This window comes from Dromaius novaehollandiae, chromosome 1, assembly GCF_036370855.1.
Source record: "Dromaius novaehollandiae isolate bDroNov1 chromosome 1, bDroNov1.hap1, whole genome shotgun sequence".
NCBI classification, from domain to species: domain Eukaryota; kingdom Metazoa; phylum Chordata; class Aves; order Casuariiformes; family Dromaiidae; genus Dromaius; species Dromaius novaehollandiae.
In genome coordinates, this window is record NC_088098.1 from 43109582 (window position 1) to 43132770 (window position 23189).

Consider the following 23189-nt stretch of genomic DNA (forward strand, 5'->3'; position numbering starts at 1 on the left):
GACAGTGCAGCCTTGATCTGTTAAGAAATTCAATTGTGAATACAATTGTATTTGTTTTAGGGTCTAGGAAGCAATGTGGTGAGTGAAGAAGAAAGACAGACAAAATTTATGAGTAATTAGAAATGGAGGAAAGAGGAAAAAGATATTTAAAAATAAATATAAATAATAAATCAGGGGGTTTTGTGAGATGCATGCTAGTTATGATGCCTAAAGGAAAGCTAATTGAATCATCTGTAAATGTTACAAGACTGCAGATCTTCAGAACTAAATGTAAGAAAAATAGAATAAAATGTTTATCAAAGAAAACAAAACATTAGTTAGTATCAAAAATTAAGCTGAGTTATTGCTACTTAAAAGACAAAGAAATGCTTTCAAGTTAACAGAGGAATTTCTGTAATTAATTTTAGCACCTTGGATAGCTAAATGAATATTTACTCATATAAATGAGTAAATTCTCACAACTGCAAATGATTCTGCTGCCTACCTCTTTGTGAACTGCTGTTGTTTTAATTGAAAAAGATTGCTCTGTTTTGTTCTTAGTTTGACTGAGCTTGCACCTTTAAATTCATGTGTATCTCTGGAAAAACTGGATATCAGAAATAACCGCTTGTCAGGTGAGTTGTGTAAAAACAAACAAAAAACCCCCATAAAACAAAAGCAAACCCCATCCAAATAAGAACTTTTTAAAATAAATTACAAACTTAGTTGAGTCTGAGTGTGCAAATATTATTTATAATATATATAAATATAGAAAATATATAAATATTTTTCAAATATGAATGTTAATAATAATTGTACAGTATAGCAGAATTGCTTGTGGTACTTCATGGTTTTGGTACATTTTATTTTCATATAAGTTTTAAGCAGATATAGTATAAATTATATGATTCCATGCTAAACTTGACATTTAATTTTCTTTCCTAATACAATACAGACCTTAAAAGTGTCATTATATGGTTAAATGGCTGCCATAAACTAAGTGAGTTGTCACTCAGTGGAAATCCACTTCTCCAAGAAAGGACCTGGAGGTAAGAAAATTTTGATTTACTAGATAGAAAAATGAAAATTAGCCAAAAACTAGATGTATGCAAGTATTTCTTAAGTTAATTAAACAGTAATAGGAGAAAATTAGTAAAATACACTTTTAGTCCAAATATCTTAAATTTGTGTCACCAAATAAGTGTTCAGAATCATTCTTCACATACTTTTATGCACTAAAAAGATGATGTGTAATTTTTCTAGATTTGTGGCAACATTTGCAATGCACAGTGTAGAAAGTTATGTAGGTGCACCAGCATTTTTGTGTTAGTGTAAATACAGTTTTGATAAAAAGATGTAATAATTTTTCATGTGGCATAATGTTAAAAGAATTGTATTATTTTAGAGTTTTAATTTGAGCCAAAGTGCTGGACTTTTGTGAATGAGAAAAACCTAGGCATTGTAAGTACTGATCTTTTCTTCTATGTCTCCGCCTTAACACAAAGGCATCTATAAATATGTGGTTTTGAGAGGAATTAGAAAGCCAGTATGGTTTGCCATCTTGGAAAAATATTATTTTAAATATGAATTATCTTACATTAGTGATTAATTTCAAATGGGAGGCTGATCTTCAGTTTACTTTTCTGTGATTAGTGAGTGACCTGAGATTTTTCCCGAGTTGTGGCAAATAATACCTGCTGCAGGCCTAATAATGGTAAGCCTACAGAAAGTAGTCCAGGTAGCAAAGGAGTTATGACTACTTCTTTGTTTGCAAAGTGTTATTCTCTTAAACCTGTCTGCCATTATACATCTGCTTGTCTTACCATGAGTTCAGATAGATTCTAGGACAAGAAAATTTCTGCTCTGTGTTTAATGTTGTGTATTGTTTAAAGGACTCCTTTTACCTTTTCCTGATTCCTCTCCTCCCTTCTCAGCAAACACATACTTACAGAGAGTTTTAACATGTGTGACTGAGACTATGCAATTGCATACACTGGAGTCAAACTAACAGTGCTATGAGAGAGCAAAGGAGATGAAAACGGTGGCTTTCTGCAGCAAAAGTCATCCAAAGTGAAAGGAAAAACAACTTCTTGATACTTAGCAAAAAGAGGCGTATTGATCAGAAATGCATAGCTTCATGAGGAGGCCCACTGTGGCCTATTGCCTTCTGAATTCTTTGTGGCATAGACAAAAGGGAAAGAAATATATTCCACTGTTTAATCAGTTATTGGCCGTAATCTGGAACTAGCAGAGAAATGAGAAAGGCTGACCTGTCTGGTCAGAATAGAAAATAAGAGAAGTTGACCACAGATTCCACTATTCACTAGGGGAGGTCTGACTGTTTGCATCAGTTCCAAGGCTTCCCCACACCACTAGGCATCAAATATTGGTCACAGTCAAGCTTTTGATCTGGTAATACTATTTACTACTACATGATAGCAAAGAAAATAAATACAAAGGGTAAACTCAGATCTGATTTAAGTGTGCTAACTGTCTGGGAAAAACTGGAGAAGTATCACAACATAAGCCAGATTGGTGTCAGATCTACATTTGTTTGATATTTATGTGAAGTAATATATAAATTAATACATTAATTTGACATGTAAATTTACCTTTCTTTGGAAATTTCTGGAAATCTCTAGACAAAGTATGTACCAACAGCATCTAAAACTACATAAAAATCCATTCTCTTTGTAAGCTATAGATGAACTTTCTATCATCTGCATTTATGGTGGTAATGTATATAAAGGATCTTTTGTTTCTTTGCTTTGTGCAGAGTCAACTTTACTCAAATGTATGTGTGCAAGGACCCAAGTGAAAACTGACCTGTGTCAGGTCTAATGGTTTCAAAACCCCTTCACCGCAGTTCTTCCCCCTTTTCCCAATTCCAGTTCCAGAGATTAAATGCAAAAAGTTCTATCCACAATCATTTAAATTAAAAATGGAAGAAAGAAAAACCCAAGAGTCTTTGTGGAAACACAGTGCAAAAGCACCATGAGAAACTTTTATCTGAATCTTCCAATCCTTTTACGTTCAAAGATTTGTAGTTAAGGAAAACAGGAACTTAGGTTTAAAAAACAAAACAAAACCAAAAAAACCCTACTGCTGCAGTTTCTATTTTTACAAACATAAAGACTATAGATTAGTATTAGTTCATGGAGATATTCTTTCATTCCTTCCCATTCTTTAATGTACTAGAAAAAGCTGAAAAAAAAAATTTGTGAAGGGACCAGTGAATAAACAGCTGATTCTTCACTCTGATGAGATGAGTAAGGCTCCTGTGGCTTGAGCTTCTTGGTCTTTGCCTTGCCAAGCAAGTATTACCTTGCAAATTTTGCAAACAGTAGAGTTTGGCACTTCTGAATAAATGAAAAAGAACAGTGTAGGTATACACAGAAGAATTGTGATGTACATACAAACACTACTACAAATTGGAAGAGAATTATTCAAGAGAACAAATAAATTTAAATATGTGATCTTTATTTTCTAAGAACTCCTGTTTATCATGTTTTTTAAACAGAAATCTTGATGTTTGGCCTAGTATTCATAGCCCTAATAAAAGATTGTTTGCCAAAACTGTGTGCTGTGTTTTCTCCCACGTTTACTGTCTTTCTTGTTAAAGGTTTTCTTGACCTCTGAATACAATATTTCTATGATTTTTTTTTAATTTGATGGGTTTAGAAAGATTAATTAGGACATATTAGTTCAGTATTTTCTGTTCCATTCACAGAATAGGAGTATGTATTGAGCTGATCTGGTACAGACATTTGTCACTCAGAGATTTTGCAGCATGCATATTGCTTCATCTCTGTTCTCTTTCTGAAACAGTGTACAAATTTAAATTGACAGGTTTACTGTGTTACATGTGTTTGAATTACTGATATCCTTGTCAGAGCCCAATAGAACACTTTTTTGATGATTCAAGTAAGTGATAGCTGCAGAAAAGCTTTTCGAAAATCAGTTTTCATTTGTATAAACCCATTTTCTGAATAACTGATTATAAGACTAAATTTGAAATGCAAAAATATATGAAATACCTTCATACAATTATTCGTATCTCTGGGATGTCAATGTTTCTAGTGGCTCTAACCTATATTTTTTAAAGGAAAATTTAAAGTTTGGCCTAAGAGGGCTTATGTACATTCTTGGCTGTATCAAAACTTTATTATTTAATTACTGTTTACCTTACTTTCAGTATTTATAAAATGAAGGTAGTATTTCTTCCATGAAAATGCTGTCAGCCTTATTTCATTCAAAAGTAAATACAGGATAAGATTCTGTAATTCCTAATTAAGGAAAACAAATGTGCTGTTTAACTGTAAGATCGTGCCTATGTTAGTGAGTTTTCTATGCTGTTTAAATGCTGTAGTGAGTACTTTTCTTTAGGCAAATGTAGAAATTGTGAAGATGATATATGCCTTATTTTTGACTATGTTTATTTTGTAAACTCTTTGTCCATTGATTTGTCCACAATATCTGCTTTTTCAGCATGAATTCGGGTGTTCCACTTTATCACCTCAGTCTATTACCTTTGGTTTATCTTCGGTGACTTTAGCCTTCTCACTGAGGTTTTGTCTGATGCAGCCTTTATTACCCTGTTTTACAGTTCATTACAATATCTGCATAGAGATATTACCATCCACTCATCCTTTTCTTCTTTACTTTAGTCTACTCTGGTTTTACTCTTTCTGATTAATCAGAATAATATGAATGTTCTGACACTGCTTACTTGTCCTTCTCAGAACCACCAGTTCCTGACTGTCCGTCCGATAGCTTCTTACAGTGTTTCTCTTTTTGCTTTGTTGTCTTTTTATTTTCTTGTTTATTCCCTTCCATCACTTCATCCACCTTCTGCTTAAGAGACCTACCACTGAAAAGGAGTAGTGCATTCCTGTCTGTAGTGAATGTATAGAGGAATCCTTAGCTTAGCATCTTTAAAGGGAAAATTTTTAGAAGAAGGAAAAGCGGGAAATAATGGTTGGTTCTGTTCTAGTAGCTGAAGCTTAAGCTGTTGTTGTTGTTCTGAGAGATCCATATCTTTACACCAGAATTTAATTGTTCTTAAGGTTACGAGAGATGCGGGCATAAAAATAGTGCTATTCTTTCCCCTCCAGTGACACACAATGCATATCTCAAACTTGGAGAACTGGTCCTAGAGACTATTACACATGCATATATAAAATCTGGAAAAACTAGAAAGGAAGCTTCCTATGTATAATGAGGTACAGTCATCACAATCTCTGAAATGAGTAGTTGTGATAGAATTGAATAAAAAGGCCCATGGATGGGCTGTTTGTGTGTTTTCCATATTTTAGTAGAAGTCTCCTGGATTCTTGAGAATCCACTTGCCTGAAGCCCTGCACCTAGGCCAATACCTTGCAGACTTAAAGCTGACTGAGAGGACTAATCATCAGAAGTACAGTAACAGTCTTGATTTAATATAGAGTGTTCTTTCATTTCCCTGTGAATTAACACTTCCTAGTCCACAGATTTCAAGGACAGAATGACAAATTAAAAATTCATTTACAGATTTTTAGGTGATTTTTCAGAATACATGTGTTGAAGTGGTAGGCTGTCTCTTGTAGTGAACTCTTACCGTGATTCCATTAAGCTTTTAATCAATAGGAATTTAAATCATTGTGTATTCTTTCAGCTAAGAAAATCAAGTATTTACTTGGGAAAGTATTAACATAATAAATTATCTCTGAGGATAGAAAGTAAGATACAATAATTGGTCTTTCATTTCAGATGCAATTAAAATAGGTGACAGATTTTGATTAGTGAAGGTTTTTTTGTTTAGGTTTAGCAGATAGAAACATCCTTCATTCCTTTTCTTTCAAAAGTGCTATCACAAAGTGAAGGGATATACAGTTTATAGAATTACTGTTTACCCATATTTGATCAGAATTTTTTATTTCCCTTTCTTAATTTGCCAGCCTCTGAACAGTTTATCCTCAACCCACAGAAGTGTGCTCCTGGTAGCAGTGCATGTATGTGGTCTTCCAGGGCTACCGACCAAGCGTTTAATAATGTAACATCACTGTACAGAGTAGCATATAATGATCACTTTTACAAACATTAACTTAGTCATTTCTGTAACAATTTTTTAAAATTGAACTTGTTTCTTGTATAATTTCAAGTCAGTTAAAGATCAGGATTTGCACTGTTATAAAAGCATGTATAGGATTATGTGTACATTTTGTATTTTGGATTGCCTGGGTATAAAAACAGCAGAATTGGGGGTGTTTGTGTTCTAGAGGATGCAATGTATTAAGAGGAGGAAAAAAAACTTACAGATATATCTTACATTAAAGATTTTTGTATAAACTTGTGGTTAGTATTTCAGTGGAAAAACATTTGATTTTTCTTTAGTCAGAAATGGTCAAGTTTTTTAAAAGATAACTTTATAAATGTATTCTTTTTTTTTCTTTATGTGAATGGACTCCCATGGTTATTGAATGTAACTTTGTGAATAAAATTCAATGACTGTGACAATATATTACATTCCCATTTGCATTGCTTTAATTTCCACTGTTTTGCAGAACTGTTATTTCACTTGTAACCTGGAGGGGAAAACCTTTCTGAATTCCAATTTAAGTATACGAACTGACACCTTAGATTTTCCTTAGATTGTTTGACCCAATAGAGCTTTTATGATTAAACAAGAGATTCATTTATCTAGAGGATTTAAAGTATGCGATACTATAGAGTATGGATTTGCTGAATACAGCACTGACTGTAACTTCAGGCAATGTGTTCTAGTGAACTTTACATAACCCCTTGATACCAACAAAGGAATTAGTTGTAAAATTTCCCGATCGGTTTTGTACTTTCATGTCCAGCCAGCGATAACACCAACAAAAGTGAAGTAGTAAGAAATTGCTTTTTAAAAATTAAACCCTGGGATCAGTCTGAGCACTCCTAGGGGAATGTGTTTCAATGCCATAATGATTTATAGAGCCTCTTAAGTGACAGAATATTCACCAGGAAGTTTTCACTAAATGAAATATTGACTCAGCCCTTCACCAGGAGAAACCCAGCTGGAAAAACTAGTGTTGAGATCCCATAGCTCTAAGACACAATGCTTCCAGTATCAATCAACATGATATGGCACTTTTTTTAATGTATCACTATTCAACATTAGCTTTGGTAATTGCTCTCTGTGTTTGGAGATGGTCTATCTAAAACCATCATTTTATTCCAAATGTATTTCAGACATTGTTATGCTTACAGTAGTGGGCAATGAAGAAGGAAAGTTTTGTGAACTAACATTCTGTTCTAATAAGCCACATTTTGGAATATTCTAATTCAGTCATAGAAACTTTCTCTAATTTGAAACCTAATGTTACAGTCCAAACTAAGTAATCATCTTTTACTTTTGCAGGGAATAGACAGGGGGTTCTAAAATTTTGAAAACCACATTATCTTTTTTTAATAGCAAGGGAACAATAGGCATTCTTCCACGTGTAAAAAAATTTAAAACTAATGTAATGAAAATATCGAGTATTGACATATTGATTTTAATGTTCTTGCAAACTTACAACTTTAAACAATTTTGGACTGACATATGAAATATGCGGAACAAAATTGCAGTACTAGACTGTATTTCACAATAAACTAAAAGAGAGCCTTAATAATAGTATTTCTTAAACTGGTCAATATGTTTCTCATATATACTTATTTTTTATATTGGTGGCCCTGATTGTGCTTTTCGTAATATGGAAATGTTACCTCTACTACCATCCCTTTCACTGACCTGACCTTAATATTTCAGAAGTGGACTTCATGCTATTCAGTGAACTCTTAATTCTGTTAGTCCAGTCAGGTAACTAACTATTCAGTATACCTAATATGTAAATGTGTAAATATGTTTAATGGATACTTAGAAGAATTAAAATGAAATGCTTTGATAGGTACCTTTTTTTTTTTTTAAATGACATGAACTGAATGCAATCCAGTTAATAGAAATCAACAAAAGCTCGGTATGTGTGAATACAGAAACTGAGATCAGTTCTTCTAAGGCACAAGACACTCATGAATACTGTTAATGGTCATGAACGTATGGAACTAATAGCCATGGTGCAAAAAGTTTTTGTGCTATTTTCCCCTCAGATAGCACTTTTGTAATTGCCAATAGATTTGTCCTGTTTCCTAAATTTATTACTGTTTTATGAGATTTATGCAAATGAAGAAGAGGATAAGACTGACAATGCTGTCTCTGTGTTCTGTGCAGTTTTTAAATCTAGGTCTCTAAACACATCAACAAAATCAGTGCTGTATCTTAATCCCATGGCTTAGTTTGCTGTGTTGCCTCCTGATCAAATGCATTGCAGGTGCCTTTGCACAGGCATGTCAGATTTTCCTGTTGTTGTTTAAGCAGGTGAAACACTACCCCCAGTGAACTGAGCATGTTTTCAATGACTTCACTGGGTGACCCCAGTGTCTCAGCAGTGGTCTGTATATCAACAAAGTATTAAGAAAAGCTGCTAAGAAAGTGATTTAGTTAGCTACTAAGAAAGTGATTTTTCATATCAGTTTTGAGGTTTATTAAGAAAAAAATTTAGTAAATATATTAAAAGGTAAAGTAAGAACAAACATGAAAATTTATAGAGAACTATGATAGCATCCTGTATTTTTATACAATAGTATCAATAAGATGGGAGTTCTAGCATAGGATTTTCATACAGCTAATTATGACTTTTTTTTTCTTTTCTAAGGTCTTCCCTATTTAAGGTCCTTAATAGTTTACAGGTTCTTAATGGTGAAAACTTAAATTATCATAGTTTACTCACAACTGAAAGAATCCAAGGATCAGAATCAAGAACTTTTCTGGAACTTTGTCAATCTCAAATTGAAGAGAATGTTCTACTTAAACAAAAGGCTGCCAAATTGGGGTATGTATTGATGTGAATACAATTGCTTTCAGAAGCATGTTTTGATGTATCCTTACTGTAGTTCTCTATGCTTTTCCTATGAATTTTACTTAGATTTTTGCCTAGAAACATGTATTACATTAGGAAAGAAATTATCAGTCATTAAGTTTAGTGCAAGGAATATTGCACCTGTTTTCTGAATATTAACAACAAAAAAGCCAAGGCCCACAGATATTTTGATTTCTTAGCAAGTCCATGGTATCTCTGAAGTCCTTTTAATGTCCAACTTCTCTGTTAATGTTTGGAAAGATAGTTTGCTTGAGCCTGCCAGGTACTGAACATTCTCCCAGAGCAGGTGAAGCATCTAACATTTCACTATACTTTAGTCTGAACATCTGCTTATTTACTTTGTTAGTTCAGGAAAAGTACCCACATTTTTTTCGGAATCTAGCCATTTTGTATTTACACATAAGTATATGCATATATAGTGCCTTATTACAATCTAATGGAATATTACATCCCATGCATGGGGATAGACCAGTGAGGTATTATTGGATGTTATGTCTTACTGTGTTATTTAGTAACTGCATTACAAAGTTACACTAAATTCTTCATAGCTCACAGAACTGAGATTTCTCAGAAGAGAGATTAATATTAAGATTTAGATTGGAATGAGTTTGAAAGAAATTATATAGTGTAGTTTCTCTGACAGATATAATGCCTAGGTGCCTCTTGGAACTCCTGTGTTTCTCCGTTGAGCCCTTGAAAAGGTGTCTTGTCCGGTTCTGTAATTTTGGCTTCTGTTTATCATTTGAAGTAGTGTTCTTTCTTTTATTTTTCTGTTAAAAAAAAGAAGGAAGAAAGAGGAAAAAAAAGGATAAAATATTCCTTTTATGGTAGAGATCATTTTGTAATGTCCAAGGTTTAGGACCTGTTTTGTTGGTATAAAAATGCTAATCTGATTCGGATATGATTTGTGAGAGAGCTGTAATAAATTTTCACTTTCACATACATTTCTGTAAGAAAGTTGGTTCGTGGGCAAGATTTGCAAAATTTAATGGCTTATTTAACCATGGTCCAGATGCATGGACAGCTAGATGGGTAAAAAACTTATTAGATAGTCAGGCTCAGAGTAATGTAACTAATTAATGTAACTAATTTTTCATACGAGATTTTTTATAAGATTTTGAAAATTCATCCACAGCAACTTTTAAATTGGTAACTTTGACATGGTTGAAGCATCATATATGAAATTTAGTTTTAAAATGCATTTCATATGCGTTAAAGCCCTCTATGTTTCGTTTTGGCTAAAAGTGCATTCTATGGATGATTTAAAAACCATTGAAAACTGCAGTTCATAAAAGAAACCCTAAACAACATGTACGTATATAAACCTTAACAGCACAGCTATTATACATACATACGGCAATACTTTCTCCAAACTGACTGAATTAATGTGACGTTGCTGAAGAACAGGCCAAAAATAGAGCAACCTTCTGTCTGTTTCCCATCTTGCTAAGTTATGAGCCCCTGTAGGTACGACCTCAAGTATGTAAGCTGCCAAAAGTAATCACTGCTTGGTTCCCTAATCCATGTTTCATACACTACTGCTACCCAATTAGGTTGTCTGTGCTGTTTCTGCCTGCAAAGTCACTGTTCTTACCATTTAAGAATTACATTTATTTTTTAATTAAATTTCTCCATTCTAGTAAATGCTTCTTGTCACATAATCTTCAGCTACCTTGTAGTGAGTAATCATATACAAAATTAATGCACTTTGGTTGCAGTAATTTGCTTTTAGTAGTCAGATATGCAGATACCTGGCTAGTGGAAGTTGAACTTCATAAGTACTAAGTGTATAACATAGTGAAAATGACAGGAATCTCATAAAGGGGATTGCAGGAGAAAAAGTGTAAACTAACCTCTTCCATGTATTTGCAAAGGACTTTTGTAACCTGCACTTGAACGTCAGTAATGTGTCCTCTAAGATAAATTAGATTTTACCACACAATTACAACAGAAGCTCACTTAAAATATGAGTACATTATTTGAATATTCCATATATTGGAATTTCCACATTCCTCTTACAAACAGAATTGAATGATAATTAGAACAAAAGGAGCTAACTTTTTACCTAATTGACTTACAAGAATCACACTAGGGCAGCAGTATGAGATACGTGATATTAAGCTATGTATTAAGCTAGCACAGAAACAGTTAGAGGTAGAATCTTATTTATGATTTACCAGTAGTGGCAGGAGAGAACTTGTTGGGCTGTTTTTCCACAGGAAACTTGGACTCGCCTATCATCTTTTTTCTTTAAGTGGTCATTCTATAGAAGTGGATTGCTTGTGAATGCAGTTCCAGTATTGGTGAAAAAATGACTGAATATTTTCTTCTAGGTACTTCATTTTTGGCTTGTTGAATAAAGGGTTATTTACCAGCATTTACCAATATGTTTTTCCAGACAACTTTGTAACGTTATAGACAAAGTTTTTCATCAGTGTTAGCATGAGTAGATATTGATGCAGAAATAAAGTGAAGAATTCTCGCGTTTAACACATGCATAGAGATAGATATTATTTCATATTTGAGTTTTTCTGGCAAAGTCTGTTTTCTGTTGGGGGGGAGGAGGGACATAATCTGTCTTCTGCTCCTGGATGAACTCCTTTTCTTGTTAGATTGGTAAATTATGACTTCCAAGAAGATGGGAGAAAGTACAGTTTTGTTTTACTTGAGAAATAGGCTAATTTTTCATGCGCTGTTCCTCTCTATTGTATGTTCCAAAAGAGGTTATGGACATGTCTGTCTAAACTACCAAAAGACTGCAATGAAACCTTGAAATGCTCTGAGAAGGTGCACATGTCACTTATCCATATGACTTTTACTGTCGCATTCTGACAAAATGATGCTCTTTGAATACGCCAGCACTCATTGCAGGTGTGGGAGAGGAAATTCTACACAAAATGTGTCAGCTCTGTGGGCAAACTTCCAATGCTACCTTGAAGTTTAAGTGGCAACGTTTTGACTGATTTAAACACCATTGAAAGGCCTTAGCTTGTTCTTTTCAGTACCTGCCAAGTCAGCCTCTGCATGGGTCCTCAGACTTCCTACGTGCCAGTGGGTGTTTGCCCCTCCTGTTCCCGAACACGGCATGTGACACTGAGCAGCGCTTAGCCTAGGTTTATCAAGAAAGTATTGATGGATACTTTTGGTGGATGGGTGTTGGGACTGGAGTCCTCACAGTTGTTACTGATGAATTCCTGGTTTGAACCTCCAGATAGCTTATACTCTGAATTCTAATGCTTTTATCATTCCTCCAAGCCCCTGGGAAACCCTAGCATAAGTCAAGAAGTATCTTTTTAGTAAGTAAGCTACAGGTAGGAATCTGTTTGTAGCATTTTTTCTGAAAGTGGGATCTTGGTCCATAGGTACTAGCAGGACTGCTATTCTAGCACAGTTGTACCTTGCTATGAGAGTCTCATCTCTTCCTTTTCTTGCTTATGATCCTTTTTCTCCCATTGCAAAAGCAGAATATTAGGGACTATCACATCCTTTCCGTCTGTGCTAAAATTTACCTAGTAAAAATTCTTCCCTTGTTAAAATGAGGCTGTGGGTAGCTGTTAAGAATAAGCAAATCTGCCTGGCCAAAGCTGGAAGCCATAAAACTTTGGCTGTAGCAGGACTGCTGTATGTGACTACCTTACACCACATAGCAAGCAGCCAGACAGGATGGACACTGGTGCTTCTATCAGGAGCATCCCATTTCTTGTTTTGTCTAAATGCCAATTTGTAAAGTGCCAGTTTATCTTAACCAAGAAGCAGTTCCAGAAGAGGGAGTGTGACCAGACCCCTTCACCTATAATACCAAAAAAGCTCTGAAAGGCAGACAACCAACTTATAATAACTTCTGAAAAGGAAATCTTGTGGTAACAAAAGCTTTAATGGACTAAAGAAAAAAAAAGCGGGAAAGAATTTGGTTTAATTGATTGGTTGTTTTGTTGGTTGGTTTTTTTTTCCCTGTCCTTCTCACCATTGTATATTTTGTAGAACTTTGGAAATGGTCTTGCACCAGTTGTGGCACCTTATGTTCAAATTTACCTTCTTAAATACTTTAATAGTATTTCTTGTTGAAGAAATAACTTTATTCTCATTGTGTAGCAGGAAACAGCTAGTATTTATGTCAATTCCTTAAGCAAATGTATGTGTTGGTTTAAATAAATCTTTTTAGGAATTGCTGCCGTATTTGTGGAATTAACAGGAAAAAGAAAGAGAAATATTGTTTAACAAGCAGTCAGATGTGCAGCTTTCAAAAATGTGTAGTGAGATGTATAATTAGGCTGTGTGGATTTGGCTTGCATTTTATCCATTCATATTTGTATAACAGCATTGAAGTTACACAAGTAGAGAAAAAGCCAGTGTCTTTTTTTCTTCTGGTAAAGATCTGATTCTGTGTATTCTTTAAAATTTTTAAAGCTTTTGATTGAACTTCACTAAAGAAAATTATTATACAAGTAAGGATTTTTTTTCACAATAAAACTTTATAAAAGCTTTGCCTTTCAAGAATGATAAACACAAGGGAAACTCTGTTGTTTAAACAATAGATTTAGAATGTGATTTTTCCAGACCCTCAAGAGAATCCCTCTTGTTTCTGCTTTTTCTCTTGCATGGCTGACCTAGAATTGGCTTTATGCTTCTCTGAAAATAGCTCCAGGTGGCAGATCTCTGGATCTATCTCTACTATCAAAGGAAAATGTTTTCCTACTTCTAAAAGTGTCTGCTACCTAATAACATGGATAAACACTATCTAAATGCAGACACCTTTCTGTATCTGTAACAATTAGTTCGTTTGCTCTTACATCTCCTTGTCATTTAGATGGTGTAACACTAAGAACTAATGAGAGCCAGATTTCATAGGTTAACATTGCTAGGCTCTTTTTAACAATCAGAAGGGAAATCAGGTGTTCTATATTCCTCTTTTACTCCATCTTATCCCTCTTCCAGGCTAATACAACTTAGTAGTTTTAAAATCCAGAGTAAAAAGTGAACAAATACCAATAGGAACTCCGCTAGTAATTAACCAGGAGGAAAAAAAAAATAAAAAAACTGCAGAAAATTGTAATTTTTCATAGAAAATCAATCTAGCACTTTCCCTTACATTATTAAAAATATTTACTTTTAAAAGTTTCTGTTCTCCTAAATTCTCTCTAGGCATTGTGGTTTCTTGGATAGAATCTAAGCTTGGGTTTTGTTGTTGTAGTTCTGATCTAAATTTAAAAAATACTGTTATTTTTATATTAACCTTCCCAGTTCCTAAATTAAATTGGGTTATTAAGGCTATTGCCTGATTTAAAAGAAAATTACCTCAAATCCTTTAAAATTTGCGGCTTCGTATGCCTCTAACCACACAAAAAATTAACAGTGAAATGCATGCCCAAGTGCATATTCCAGACAGAGTGAAAAAAATTAATAGATTAAAATAAGGAATCTAATATATGTTAGTATATTTGAGATACTACAAAAATAGGAAAACATGATTAAGATTTGTAAACACTATAAATTGGTTTTCTGTCAGAGTAATTACTGTTCACTGTGTTAAGGATATGGGAATGTGTAAAGCTACTTGAGAATATAGGGTAAATTAGAAAGTAATAGAGGGGATATTTTGTTTTTAAAAAACAGTTTTACAGTCTAAAATACATGTAATCACATTATTATCTTTCTTCAGAATTGCCTCGTCCATTGAAGATGCACAGAGACAATACTGGTATTTTAATCAGCTGATGAAACTTAGTATCCAACATCGATGTGCACATGAGTACGGTGAACTAAACATTACTGACAGAGATGGACCAGAAGCACTGCAAAATCATTTAAAACAAACATCCACTGACTGCCCACAGGAAAATAACCTCTTTATCATGGGTGTGACAGAAAATAAACAGGTCTTGTTGGATCCTTCTGAAAGATGGATTACTACTGACCATATTCAGGCCACATTCATTAACTCCTCCATACCTGAGCACCGAAAGGAAAATAAAGAAGATCTTAGAATAAAGCCAGAGAGCACTGAATCCTGTATTAATTATGATGGGGAGAGCAAAGACAACAATAACAGGTCAGCCCAACTAGCACTACAACAGTCAGTTTTAACAAGTAATGTGGGAAGAAATCTCCAGCATTTTGAGAATGATACAGAAAAGTAAGATACAGATGTTGGATTGCTTTTAAATAGATTATACAGATAGGCAATAAGAGTAAGGATTTCTTGTTTAAAACATAGAGACACGAAACAGATATCAAGAAAATAATAGTTGTAAGTTTATTGGACAGTAAAGTTAAAGTTTTACTTTAAGGTGATACAGGATAGACTTCCATATTAACAGCAATACGGTGTGATATTCTGTTGGTTAATAAATTAGACTATATAAGGACTTAAAAAAAGAAAACCCTCTATAAGAGAATTTTCGAATTTTCTCTTGGTTTCTTAACTTCTTCCTTTTTTGCAATACATTCATGACACCAGTTGATGAACGCTCAAGTAACATACAATATTAGAGCTGAAGCTATTTGGGATTTTTGGAGAGTTTAAATCACAGCCTGGTGTAAGGTTTTTTGCTGTACTATTCATCAGAGATTCAAGATTCACCTGTGCTGAGTTTACAGTCAGTGTTGTTTAGAAGGTAGGAGGGAAAAGTTGCTCAAATCTACCATCCTACTCTGCTGACCTCAGGCCAGTCTCCTGCTGCTGTGATGACTGAGGAGCTAACTGTCTGCCCTGCCCTTGGCACTCCCCCAATGTGCCTCAACCCGCTTCTTACAAGTACAGGCAGGGGTGACGGGCAGTTCAATTTGTTCTGTGCCCCCATATATTCTCCTGCATGAGACAGGCTGGTTTATTTCCTCTTTGGAATGTATTTGCCGCTGGTTCATATGGTTCTGGAGTTATAGTCAGGGAGAATAGAAGCTGAAATTTTTGCCCTTAAGATAGAAAAGTTCAGTTATGACTCTTGTAAGAATTCAGTTTCAGGTTTCATAAATATGAACGTATCTTGAATACTCTATGAGGATCAAGCATGGAAGGCTCATTTCTTCATTTTCTTTAGAATTGTGATAAGTGAGCGGTAGTTCTTAGTCTGTACTTTAGATACTAAGAATTTGTTAAAAAATATTATTCAGGAAGACTACAGAATTCATCATTGCCTCTCAGGAAGCCAGGAGTCAGTATAGTAGTGTCTTATGGAAATTGAATGTTTCAAAAAAGAGATTCTTTTCTAAATAGTTCATTTCAAGTTTTTAATTAATATTTTAAGTCCATTCTGGAGCCTCTTGCTGGACAGCTGTCCTCTTCGATGCAAAATACAATGCTTATTAGAGCCTTTTTTTTTTTTTTTTTTTAAGTCAGCTACTGTTTTTATGGATGCAAAACTTCTAAACAAACTAAGTTTTGGGGTTGATAAGTTTAATAAACACATTTTTAGAGCAAATATATGTATTTTTAATCATATTTCGAGCACTGCTTTTCTCTGGCCTAATCTCTGAAGTGTGCTGTAATTTGTGCTGAAGAATCTTGTTAGCTGAAAAGTACGCCATTATTTTAATAGCTGCACTGCACAAGGCAAGGAAATACTGTAAAGACTGAGGGAACTTTAGATGTCTTTTCAGAACCCATTGACATAATGAAATGAGAGTTTTATGGAGAAAAGGATTCCACGATAATAAGGCCATAAAGCAAAACTGCCATTAAACTTTTTTTCCATCAGAAAAAAATAATTTATTCCCTAAATATTTAGAAAGAATGATCACTGAACAAGTCTTAATATTCTGTAATCAATGCTTTTTAAAGAATAACCAACTAAAAATAAGTACACATTTACCAATGGTCTGTAGTGTTAAACTGAAGGAGAAAAGTAAGCAAAAGATGAAATGCACTTTCCCAAATTTTCCTATCCCTTGCATTAGGGATGTTCAAACTATGAAGTTTTCAGCCTTTAACTTAGCACTCTCTTATATTTTTTGGGTAGGCAATGGAGATAGATGGACTCTTTCAATAAGAGAATCAGTCATTGTTAGACTTCTGCTCTCAGTCTTTCCCTTGAAGAGACTCTCACTCTCCAGTGAATATAGAGGGAACAAAGCCCAGGGGAGATTAACTCTCTTTGGTAATTGGTTTCCCAAAATTGCACAAAGTGAATGTCTTACTATGTTTATGAACACACATGTGTCATACCTGGGTTGTAATTTCTTTACAGTTTAATGTCAGAGCATTCATTACATTTGTCATATGGACAGCGCTATTCTTTGGGGGAGGGGGGGGGTGTTTATGATTCTAGTCTGGCAGCTAAGATAAGCCAGTTTTACTGGCAAGATTATCTTATTTATAAAGGTCCTTATTTCTCTGCTAGGCTACGTATGGCAGCGTCAGTGATCCAGTCCATTTGGAGGAAGAACCATGCCAGGAAGAAGACTGACTGCACCAAAACAGAGAATGATCAGTTTACAGATGCTTCAAAACAGAAGCATGAAGCTGCCACACTAATCCAGGTTGGTTTACAGTATTCTCTTTGCTTATTTTTTCAGATTTAATAAGAAACAATCTTATGTGAACTTGTGATCTCTCTATTTTTTATTATTTTATTAATAATTTTATAATTAAAGTTTTATTGAATTTATTTTGTTTAATCAGTATTAGTCTGATGTTTCTAAAAGAGGGCCTTTTGCTCAGAAAGTTTTGTAGAAGCATAAAAATATTTTTTTCCTTGTATATCAAACATTTCCCTGAATCAGTTTTGCTTGATTTAATTCTAATATTATGTCTAAGATGCATTATGCTTATGGGGAATGTCTATGCTATAAACTGACTGACACAGAGTAAATGGTACATCACAGCTCATATCTACACAGCTAACCACTCTTCTCATTTCCTCCATCCTACCTATCCATATCTCTCTTTTTCTGCTCATATCCCAAAAACAGGATAGCTTCATTCATACTGCCTTAGGAACAGGCCCTGGCCTAGGCTATTCCATGCTAAATACTGGGATAACAGTTAAACAGAATGTGTGTCAGAACTCACATCCATGCCTTGGCTCTGTTTCATTTGCTCACCAGATAGAGTATCTACAAGCAAAGCTGCAAAAGATCTTGGGTTTTTCTACATTTTGAAGCAAATGGACCCTTTTGTGATTTGAGATTTTAAGTTAAGTTGAAAATATTCCATGTTGTAAGTCTTTGATAAAAATGTCAATAGTACCAGAGTGATTTAGGAGCCTAAGTTCCACTTTCAGTCCAAAAATCTATGTAACTTGGTAGTCTCTATTCAACAAATGACCAGTAATAAAATGCTTAGTAAATGTACATCCTAAGAAATGGAAGAGTGTAGATTTTTTTCTCCAGTATACTTTTCTAGCTTGCAGCAGTCAATGATTTAGGAACTAGAGCAGAAATATGTTTCTGAAGTATAGTATGTAGCTAGTATAATCACTGTTGTTTTCCATACATTTATGTAATCAGTTTTTGAACCTATTTATACTTTTGGCCTCTACCACATATGAAAGTGATGAGTTCCACAAATTTATAAGGTGAACACAAAAATGCTTCCTTTCTTTGTTTCAGATCTTCTGATAATTTCCAAAGTTAGTGTGAAAGTAGTCTTTCATTATTTATCTTCTATGTGTATTATACTTTTATAGGTCTCTCTTATATCTACCCTTAGATATCTCAGTTTCCTTAATAATTTAGTCATTTAGCCCCTTTTCACATGTTGCTCCATACTTCTCATTATCCTTTTTTGTCCCTCTCCGAACCTTTACCTCATTCTATTACCTCCTTTTTAAAAGAAGTGGTAATAACTGAATTCCAGAGATATGTTTATCATGAATTTATATAGTGAGACAGTGTTTTCATGTCAGTTCCTTTCCTAAAAATTGCTAACATACAGTTTATCTTTTTGATCATGATTGAGCACTAACTTGGTGTTTTCAGAGATCTGTGATAATAGCTGATTTAGAGTTTATCCTTCTGCATATACTATTAAGATTCTTTTTCTGCTTTTGCATTTTTAAACAATTAATTGTATTTGTTAAATGAAATATTTGTCATTTGCTCACTCAGTAATATTAAGGTATTTAATCTGGATGATTATGGAGATCTGTACATAAAGAACAAAAATGTAAACAGTAAGAAAGCAAATCTAATACATATCATTATTTTTAGGATGGAATATGTGTGTGTAAAAACAGAGATATTTTCAATAATTTTAAAAGTTAGACAATGAATTCCGCAAGTTAAACACACTAAATGTTAAGCTGGGCTATAAGGTTTACCTTTCCTATCTTAGTGCCTTCATTGCAAAGCCACTAGTTGTGGACAACAGTACATCATCTAGGACAGTGGAATTTTTTTGCATTAAAATTTAAGTGCTTAGGGCATCTAGGACCCTAATTATATCAAACAATGATTTGGGGGATGTGTTGCTGTCCTGAATTTAGTTTTTGTAGTTCCATCTCTGTCATTCTGGTTTCTGAAGTGCTTTGCTGGATCTGATTCTATGGCTTGGCACGTATGTTTTTCTAATGTGTTTCTTCTTTTTCTAGCACTTTCTTCTTTGCTCTTTTACTATATGCTCCTTTTCTTTCATAAGATTATTCCTACTGGTGATATATTTTAAAACAAAAATCTGAGACAGTTAAGAAAGAGTAACTGACCTAGGTCAATTGCATGAGATGCCTCCAAGAATTGCTACTTGTAAACCATATGACATTTAGTGCAAGTGTATTTTTATTCTCAGTAATTTGAAAGTTAACACTCAGCTTTTTCTTATGTAGTCTTTTCTTTCAGTTTATAATAGTCCCTGAAGGAATTGTCAAATAATTAATTAGTTGACCCAGGTTTGTAGTTGAGGGAGTTGCAGGATTCCTTTCTGCTTACTTTTGGAGAGCCTCTTGAGTACTCTAAGCTTTAGACATATGCTGGCATTTAATTTGTCTTGTAGTTTTAAATGTCACATAAAGTTCAAAAAGCAGATCATTGAGCTATTAAACCAAGGCTGAAGATGTTTTATCTTCCTAGTGGGATACCATAGAGAATCTGGATTTGGGTTTGATCTATGGCTTTGTATAACATGCTTTAAATTTTTTGTTTAGGCATTCTGGAAGGGATTTTTTTTGCGAAAGAAACTGGCCAGTGCTCTTGCAGCTGTTAAAAGTGATGAAGCGGAGGATGACTATGAAGAAATAACTGTGGATGATTACACATTTCATGAAGTAAGCACAGTCATTAGCATAAAAAATTCATGTCAAAAAAATATTATTCTTTTAAAGCAATCATGTAGGTGTTGAAATAAAAGAAATTGAAAGGAGTGCCAGGGTTAGAATTACAAGCTGGATGTGCAGGGATAAAGAAGCATTTGGTATATATAATTCATTTAAATGTATTTGTCATGGATTAATTGCTTCCTGCTCTTTGAGATGCTCTGGTAGTTACTATGCTATTAATGTCATACCCACCGTAGAACCCCATATATTTCTACAGTTGGAGGACAAACAAATGGGAATAAGGAAACAGATATTTTCATTCTAAAATATTTAGGTTTTTTAGTATTATTGTGCTATCTAACTTGTAAAACATAGTAAAGTAGTTTCCAAATATTACAAAACCCAAAAATTTTTCTGACCCTTGCAGACCATTATCAGGAAATTTCTTAAGTATTGCTTAAGTGGACTCTTAAGTATCACGAAGTAATACTTATTTAAAAGATCAGGAGATATGTTAGTGATGGATCAACCTCAGAGAAGAATATGTGAGCTTGTATTTTGTTCATTTACATAAGAAAATGAGAACAATAATGAAAATATAGCTGAGGTTTGGTGTTGCGGAATCCCAGTAAAAGCAAAACTGCCCAAACAGAGGTGAAGCATGCTTATTAGCTCTTAATTGGTTTTATAAATCAGGTGCTAAAAAGTTCATAAGTCTGAATACAGTGATAAATAATGAAAAAAGTATAGTTAAGTCATGAAAGAAACAAGCTTAGAAAGTCTGTGATCCAAAAAATCCCGAAACGATGGCTAGTAATTTTTACAAGTTATGTACAGTTAATAGAGTCCTTTAAGTTTCAAAGGATTGCAGTTGGGGCAGAAATTTCCACTTTAAGAAATTAAAACAGGCTCCTGATTGATAATTAAGTAAAAAATAAAAACATCTATTGGATCAATCTCCTGGTTGTCATTCAGTAAGCAAGCAAAAGAATCTTTAAAGTAGCTTTGCTCCTTTTTCCCTCAAAGAGACAGCCTGCCTAGTTCTAGACTCAGTATGCATAGTAAGTCAGCTGTTGATGACTCACCTATGTATTTGTCCGGAGTATTGCTTTCTCTAGTTGTTCACATTCATTACCTTCTTTTTTATGATTTCATGTAGAGCAAAGAAAACAGAAGTGTGGCCATTTGAGCCCTAAGCTGATATGATTGAGGGTTTTTTTAAATTTATTTAATGAATGTTTGTCTATAAATAGTGATGTGCTTATTCAGCTGCTGCATCCTTTCAAGAGCCATTTGTCAACATTCCATTGCAATTTTGCAGAGGAGATTGATGTGATATCCTTACTACTGGCAAGATGAGATCCTGTGTAGCCAGAGATCACATATTTATACGTCTCACAGAAAGTTATGAAGACCGAATATGTTAGCTGGAGCAGGGCAGTTTGTATGCCGATGAACTGCAATAATGTTTAATTTTTTCTTCTGTCTTTGAGCAGCTCTTTTGAGAGAGATTTTCAGAATTGCCGTCTGATTGTAAGAGCATGCAAAATATTTGAGGCAAGAGTCCCAAGAATCGTTTGGTGGACAGGAAATGTTGTGTGTGTATAAACGCAGAGATCTGGCCTAAATTTTAGATTTTTTTAATTTAAAAATATATACAATAAAGAGCAGTCTCATTAGTTGATGTCTTCTGATCCCTGGCTTCTTTCTAAAATAATAAAAAGCGGAAAGGTGAAGGATTTATTTTTTCACATAGGAAGGAAGAATCTGTTCATATGTATTAAAGAAGGAAAATACCCTGTTTTGAATTATTCAGCAGTGGGCCAGAGTCTTCTATACTGTAATTCAGCTGAACCATGCTTGTTTCACTCTGTCCTGCCTCAGTAATCCTATATATATTTTTAATTGCTTAACTGAAAACTGTCTGAGCAGTTTTGTTTCGTCTGTCTCTCAGCAAGACAATTGCATTTGGACAGGTGGTCCTGAGACCAGGGAGCAGAGGACGATGGAGCAGGCAAAACACCAGGTCATTTCAGAGAGGTTTGCATTGTAACACCCTCTGGTGTTTCCACAAATCTTTTCCTTTTTGTCAAACTAATTTTCAGGGAAGAAGTAAAACGTGGTTTTGGGGAGTGATTCTCAGAGAAAGTTCTTTGGTTCAGATCATGATAGCAAAACCGTGAACTGACATTGTAATTGGAACAAAAGGCTCAAAGGCTGAACTGGGGATTGACGTCAAATAAGCTACTCATGCCCTTAGCTTCCCATAAAGAAAAAATGTAAAAATATCTACTCTCTACATAGCAGTGCATGTGATAAGCTTACAGTGTATAGGCTCAGAGAAGGATATATTTCATTCAGTGACTGAGCATTTCAGTAGTAAAGACTGATGACTGTAACTGGAATTCAGAGATTTCTCATACCCTGATGTTTGTCATAATTTTCTTTTTTGTTTCAAGCATATAGCATGTCTTTTCTGAAGAGTGTGATTATGAGAAATATACTATAATGGGCCTACTGGAACTGGAGTGTGCAGTAGTGATTGGTGATACAGTTGTACTATGTTATTAAATGCATGCAGTACTAGAAAACACTTACTGCAAACTAGTATTAATACTCTGTTACAGTTTCCATGATTCTTGCCTTATGCTCTGCTCAGCCTAGCCCAGAGTAGCCACCCTCCACACTAGATTGCCTGGTTCTGTGTGTCTTTACCTGTTTCATTCCCTGGACCTGAGCAATACCAAATTGCATGGACTTTCTACTTCAGCAGAGACAAGCAGGAAAAGCTTGAAGGAGCCTATACTTCCTCTGCCCTCCTTTCTGGCCTCAGTGTTTTATAGCAAAGTGCTGAAGCACAGCCAAATAGTGACACATGATATCAGTGGCTGTCTGCTGGGCCTCAAACAAATGTGTAGGGAGGAGTACATATTGCTGGTCTAAGAGGTCCCATATACTAGGGTGTGATGGAAGAGAAAAAGGTCTGGATGCCATTTTGAACTGCAGATTTCACTGCTGATAGGATGAGTGAAGTGAGAGAGAACTGCAGAAAAACCTTTCCTTATCTCAAACCAATACAAAC

The 23189-nt window shown here is 34.4% G+C and overlaps 1 protein-coding gene across 3 annotated transcripts in view; it reads left to right on the forward strand.

The window, feature by feature from the left end:
• Positions 1-23189, forward strand: part of LRRIQ1 (leucine rich repeats and IQ motif containing 1) — a 117327-nt gene that overhangs the window by 24176 nt on the left and 69962 nt on the right. For all 3 annotated transcript variants that reach the window (XM_064509843.1, XM_064509837.1, XM_064509840.1), the window contains exons 13-18: positions 541-614; positions 935-1028; positions 8697-8873; positions 14581-14970; positions 17258-17396; positions 19997-20116. In XM_064509843.1, the coding sequence (XP_064365913.1) occupies positions 541-614; positions 935-1028; positions 8697-8873; positions 14581-14970; positions 17258-17396; positions 19997-20116 (994 nt within the window). The remainder of the gene's footprint in view (positions 1-540; positions 615-934; positions 1029-8696; positions 8874-14580; positions 14971-17257; positions 17397-19996; positions 20117-23189) is intronic.